The following is a 6,769-nucleotide window of genomic DNA, read 5'->3' as shown; positions in this document are numbered from 1 at the left end:
CCATATCGGTGCATGCCTATAGGGATGCGTATATAATCCACACATCCCACAAAATGCAGTGACAAATAGAACTGTCCAGCTGGACAGAAAATGGGTTGGCCTAAACACACACGTGCGTGTGTGAGTGCGTGCGTGCGTTACCATTAGGAGAGTACACTCGGAGGTTGATGGGAACGGGGCTGATTCCTTTGTTCTGCCCGGTGATTCTGTCCGTCTCGGCTTCAATCTCCTGGCGGACTTCCTCGAAGTCTACGAACTTCTTCCCTTTGCAGTGGAGGAACTCTGCGTATTCTGCACAAATCACAACACACCGATGCTCCTGATGCATTCATTAAATTAACACGCACACATGCATTTGGGCGTGCATTGCTGCGTATTTCTTGTGTCAACCAAAGCATCTGTGTCATTTTAGATGTTAGCGTTGGCTATGCAAACTTAGCAGACGTGCAAGCTCATATAGCGCATCACTTCATGCCGCGATCCAAGCTTGTACATTTGCTATTCTTGAGCTTTTTTTGCGAAAAATCAAGAAAGGGTTTGAATAATTTTGAAGTTTTTAACACAAATGTTCTCTTCTGGGGATTACTGGCACAAAACATTTCCAGACGGAAGTCTGCGGCCATACAGTATATCAATGTTAAGAGTGAGGTTAACAGTTTCCACCTCCTGCCTTCCGTACCTACCTGAACTATCGCCGGCATTCGCTACGCTGGATGAGTACATTATTTAGAAGGCATGAGTAGAAACGGCCTCAGGTCTTAGGCCTCATTCACACGTACAGTACCAAACACCAATCAAGCAAATGTTTGGTCGCTTTTTTTTGGGGCCCACCACAATGCTTTTCCAATGGGAGTCACATGGTTGGACCAAACATTTGTGTTTGATGGGGGGGGGAGGGGCAGAACACCACCAGCAATCAGCAATCAAACACCAATGTTTGATCAAACCACGTGACTCCCATTGGAAAAGCATTGTGGTGGCCCCAAAAAAGAAAATAAAAAAACCCCCACCAAACTGTTTGGTGGGGGCCTTTGGTGGAGGCCTTGGGTTAAGTTGCACGTACGTCGGCTAAGTATAACTAGCGGTATTTGATGTACCTGTGGGGCAGTTGATGAGTTGCAACACCAGGGGGCGGCGGGTCACGATGCCTGATCCACGAGGCAGGAAGTCCCTGCATGGGAGGAGAGAACATGGATCACACACACAGCGCAGCTAGGGCAGTCACAGCGCAGTCACACAGCGCAGGGCAGTCACACAGCGCAGTCACACAGCACAGTCACACAGCGCAGTCACACAGCACAGGGCAGTCACACAGCGCAGTCACACAGCGCAGGGCAGTCACACAGCACAGTCACACAGTGCAGGGCAGTCACACAGCGCAGTCACACAGCACAGGGCAGTCACACAGCGCAGGGCAGTCACACAGCGCAGGGCAGTCACACAGCGCAGGGCAGTCACACAGCACAGGGCAGTCAAACAGCGCAGTCACACAGCGCAGGGCAGTCACACAGCGCAGTCACACAGCGCAGGGCAGTCACACAGCGCAGGGCAGTCACACAGCGCAGTCACACAGCGCAGGGCAGTCACACAGCGCAGGGCAGTCACACAGCGCAGGGCAGTCACACAGCGCAGGGTAGTCACACAGCGCAGGGCAGTCACACAGCGCAGGGTAGTCACACAGCGCAGGGCAGTCACACAGCGCAGTCACACAGCGCAGTCACACAGCGCAGGGCAGTCATACAGTGCAGTCACACAGCACAGTCACACAGCACAGTTACACAGCGCAGTCACACAGCACAGTCACACAGAGCAGGGCAGTCACACAGCACAGTCACACAGCGCAGTCACACAGCACAGTCACACAGCGCAGTCACACAGCGCAGGGCAGTCATGATTACACATGTAAGTGGACGATTAGCAGAGGGTATGCGCAGGCATGAAGTGAATGGGAAATCGAGTGGCAAATCGATCGGCAGAATCGAGTGGCAAAGTGAGTTTAATGGCGTTTAATGCAAGCAGGTAGGACTTTTCTGTTTGGATGTACAGTATGGGCTGTCAAGGCCAGAAAGTAGTTTTTTGCAACTCCACTTTGGCGTTCCCGCACAACTTCCGGATATGATGATGATGATGATGATGATGTCACATGCAGCATACCCTCTATTGTCACACTTAACCCATTCTGACCTGAGATCAGATTCATACGAGGTTTCCACTGGACACACACTGTCCAAAATGGGTTCCCGTTCAGAATGGGTTGATAATTGCGATTAACTATTTAGAACGTTATGAATAGAAATGACATTTCTGTTCACTTTCACTCCACTACAATTATCTTAAAACTCATAGTTATGAGTTAGTGTCGAGGTGTGTCCTTGAGCAATAACAATGACATGACACGGAAAACCCCAAATTGCTCCCGATGTGCAGGTTGGCGCTTTTGGCGGTTTCCTGTAAAAATGTAATGTAAAGCACCTTGGATAATGGGCGCTATATAAATAGTGCCATTTTACTATTTGCCATTGGTCCATTTCCACCATGCAACCAGCACGTTGTCACATGCTGGTTGTCAGCATGCAGCAGCACCTTGCTGTCATCTCCGTTTCTGTCTTCTCAGGAAACCACTACATAGCATGCATGTGGCCGCTCTATAAGCCCCTGTTCAGGCAGATTACAACATTACTATACGTCTATCTTGCATTTGTTTCACTGATGTGAAAACATTGAATCACTGTTGTAATCCTATATAAGCTTGTTTACTTTAAAAGCTTACCTTCCTTCCTAATAATAATGACTGACTGTCTGAAATACACACAATTGACACTTGATGGAGAGAGAGAGAAGGAGAGGGAGAGAGAGAGAGAGAGAGAGAGAGAGAGAGAAGGAGAGGGAGAGAGAGAGAGAGAGAGAGAGAGAGAGAGAGAGAGAGAGAGAGAGGTGTGTCATGATAAAAAAGACAACAGCCTGTGTTTATTAGTGCTGTTACATAAAGACAAGCTAATGAACCGGGATGATGTCATCAAGCCTCAAGGGGGTCGTAGGGGATGGGGGCACCGTGTCGTGTGTGTGGAGGGGGGGGGGGGGGGGGGGCGCTAAAAACGGATCTCCTCAACAAACAAACAAGCAAACACATTCCAGGATCCCCAAACCAAATGGAAACCTATACAACACGATCGATGACGAAATCGCTGCTGCTGCATCCTCCTTCAATGCACAGCTGCAGGCAGCAGCAGCTAGAGATGCTGGATTTAACCTTCACATCTGCACGCAGGGCGGAGTTAAGAAGAAGAAGAAGAAGAAGAATGCCATGAATCCCCTGATGATGAATGAAAATAGCCCTATTAAACCCCCCCCCCCCCCCCCCCCCACACACAATAACCACCAGCACCACTCACTTGCCGACGAAATTCTCCAGCACGGAGCTCTTCCCGGCCGACTGTCCGCCGACCACCGCGATCTGAGGCAGGTCAAACATCGCGTTCTGGCCGATGGCCGAGAAGGCATCCTGCATGCGGTTCACCAGAGGGATGAGGTCCTCCATGCCCCGGTTCCCCATGATGAGTGGTGGTGAGTGATGGGAGGGACGGACGGGTGAATGGATGCCTGCCTGGCCGGATAGAGAGCGAGAGAGAGATGTAGCGAGAGGAGAGAAGCGATGGTATAATGGTTGGTGGGGAGGCGACTCAGGCGAGAGATGGAGAGAGAGAGAGAGAGAGACTGCGGGTGTTGCTGATGTCAGACCTGCTGGTCACGCTGCGCAGGGAGGGGAGGGGCTGCGGGTGCACGGACAGGATCTGGCCACAGGTGGGCGACAAAAGCAACAGAGTGGAGCAAGAGAACAGAATGTCTTCAATTTACAATTTAGGCATTTAGCAGACGCTCTTAATCCAGAGCGATTTACATTAAGCAAGAACAAAAAAGCATGGGAATACATCACATAAAAAGCATTCATCATGAAACATGCGTAAGCTAAGAAAGTAACAGTGGAACATCTATATAATGGAACTATACATATAAACTATACATATATACTAATATACTATACTATGCTATACATATGTACTATGACGTGCTATGACTACATACGATGCAATTATAGTGCTGTCTACATAACATGCTATAAGTCTGTATCAAGTGCTATCTAAGTCTACAGAAATGCTATCTAAGGGGGTGGGGTAAGTGCTATGGGCCATGATGGAGTCTGAAAAGGTGGGTTTTCAGACTACGGCGGAAGATTGGGAGTGATGCTGCAGTTCTGACTGCAATGGAAAGTGCATTCCACAGTTTTGGAGCCATTAAGGGAGAAGAGTTTGGGACGTGTGGAGCGTTGTCCCGGCGTTTTTAGTGAGGGTACTTCCAGCTTCCCTGCGTTGGCTGATCTGAGTGCGCTGGAGGGTTTGTAGGGTTCAATCATAGGCTACTTGCAAGATATGGGGGAGCCATATGCCTTTGGTTGCTTTGAATGCCAGCATCAGAGTTTTGTATTCTGTGCGGGCAGCGACCGGGAGCCAGTGGAGGGAGCGGAGAAGGGGGAAACATGTGAACATTTTGGCTGGTTGAAGACCAAGCGAGCTGCGGCATTTTGGATCCGTTGGAGGGGCTTAAGTGCACATGCCAGTAGGCCAGTACGGAGGGAGTTACAATAGTCGAGTTTTGACAAGACTGTTGTCTGGATTAGGAGCTGGGCTGACTGACTGACTCCTGGGTGAGGAACGGTCTAATTGGATTAGGAGCTGGGCTGACTCCTGGGTGAGGAACGGTCTAATTGTATTAGGAGCTGGGCTGACTCCTGGGTGAGGAACGGTCTAATTCGTCGTATGTTATAGAGTGTGAACCTACAGGATCGAGTGTCACTCACTCACTCACTCACTGTGTGATGGAATTATTTTTCACACACACAACATGCACTTATGACTGCAGGCAGGCCTATATATCACACACACATTATGCACGTACACGCCCCCACACGCATGTATTATTATTATACACACGATATTTGTGAGGGCCTACGTTTTAGGACAGCGATTTTATGAATGGCACTTAAAATGTATTTTACATTTTCTTGCCATTTTTTAACCCATAACCCTAAACGCCCAAATAGCTGATCTACAAGCTCACAGTCACAGCGTGTCGCCCCTGCTAACATCGATTCTGATGCCATGAACATGAACAGGGCTTCAATTTGGGGTCGCTGGGCCCCGGTAATCTTCGCAGGGCCCCCCAGAAATTTAACAAAATGAATGGCCAATGGAGGGCCCATTTCAGGGTGTCAAACCTAGTACCCGACGGTCCAATTTCCCTGAAGGGCCCCTGAGAGCCAAGGGCCCCTGGGCCACGGCCCCACTGGCTAATTTGTCCCTGTGGGCCCCAGGGTGCTGCTCAGCTGAGTGTGAGTGCATAATATAAATGGTCCATTGTTGTGTGACCTCTGACCTGTGAGGACAGGCAGACACCAGCCCACGCTCCCCACCAATCAATCATGGGACTAGTCTGTAATGTAAAAAAAAATCCCTATGCATTGTCGAGGCAGGGTGATTTGAACTGGTTTACCAAGGGTACCCCCTATAGATCAGCGCCCCTGAATGACAGTGACGCTAGTGTGAAGGGAAAATCAGACGCGCCTGAACTGAGTGGTGCTAGTAAACTGTACTCATGCTGTACTGTATACTGTACTGCACAAGCCCTCCTCCCTGGCCTCTATATATGTGTGTGTGTGTGTGTCTGTGACAGTCTCCGTAACAGTGACACTTGATGGTCAACAAACGCTATTTCCGTACTTGGACGGACAGACCCAGCCAGCCAGCCAGGGACACACATTACTGTCTATAGGAGTGGCTATAGCACCATTCAAAACCATAAAGAGCAACTGTTCCTCAGAGCAAAGGTCACCAGTTCTCAAAGTGAGGTCAGGTGACCCCTGACCCTGTCCTTGAGGGGGGGTGGGTGGCGGTGTTTTCCACCACCTGTGCGCAACCTAACGCACACACGAACACACACGCACGTATTAACTGTATATATGATGATTTTGGGTGTGCCTGTACAGTACAGTATAGGGACTGCCACACGGTAGCTCTGTCATTTCTCAGCCGTTTGGGACGCGAGGCGGCTCGCCGGAACCGGGCCGGCACCCTGAGCGTGTCCCTGGGGGTCTGGAACCCCCCCCCCCCCGGGGACCCCCACATGGTGCTGTAACTCTGTCATTTCTCAGCCGTTTCGGACGCGGGGCGTTCCTGTGGGTCTGGACCAACACAGACGTAAAGGGTGTTCAATAGCACCGATTTATGGAGAAACCCCCCCCCCCCCCCCCCCCCCCTGAAAATGGAGTTAGGTGGAATCTTCCGGACAGCAACAGATGGTCAGATGCGTCATGATCCTTCAGCATGTCATCTACAACGGGGCAGCAGCTACCTGTGGTGTACGTGTAGAGCATGTTAACAAGTATACCTTAACGCTTAAACTGGAGTATGAATGAGCCTTCAAAGGACCACTTTTCAACCTATATCTTCATATAATAATAGGTCCTCACTAATGATCATGATAAAATAGCACAATTATTTTCTAAGCAGCCATAGCCACTTGCCCAAAATGTGCTGACCTCATCACATTTGTCATGTCTATGGCCGTTTTTTCGCCCAAGGAGTGTCTTTTGTGCAAAACTAATGCTTGGAATGGATTCAGAATCATCAAAACAACCTAGTTTGACACGTCACATGGTACTTAAAGCAAAAGGAAAGTTTGACATTTTGGCCTGCCATAGGATGTTAACGGCAGG

The 6,769-nt window shown here is 49.7% G+C and overlaps 1 protein-coding gene across 1 annotated transcript in view; it reads right to left on the bottom strand.

Annotated features, from left to right (window-relative positions):
- Window positions 1-3,553, bottom strand: part of LOC310872465 (dynamin-1-like) — a gene marked incomplete at both ends in the record, with an annotated part of 31,264 nt that extends 27,711 nt beyond the window's left edge. Inside the window, 3 exon segments of the mRNA XM_083784362.1 lie at window positions 142-291; window positions 1,098-1,171; window positions 3,393-3,553. Coding sequence (XP_083640488.1) covers window positions 142-291; window positions 1,098-1,171; window positions 3,393-3,553 — 385 coding nt within the window.
- Between the last annotated feature and the right edge of the window lie 3,216 nt (window positions 3,554-6,769).

This window comes from Protomyctophum parallelum, assembly GCF_964188405.1.
Source record: "Protomyctophum parallelum genome assembly, chromosome: 15".
NCBI lineage: Eukaryota > Metazoa > Chordata > Actinopteri > Myctophiformes > Myctophidae > Protomyctophum > Protomyctophum parallelum.
This window is presented reverse-complemented; position numbering and strand designations above follow the sequence as displayed.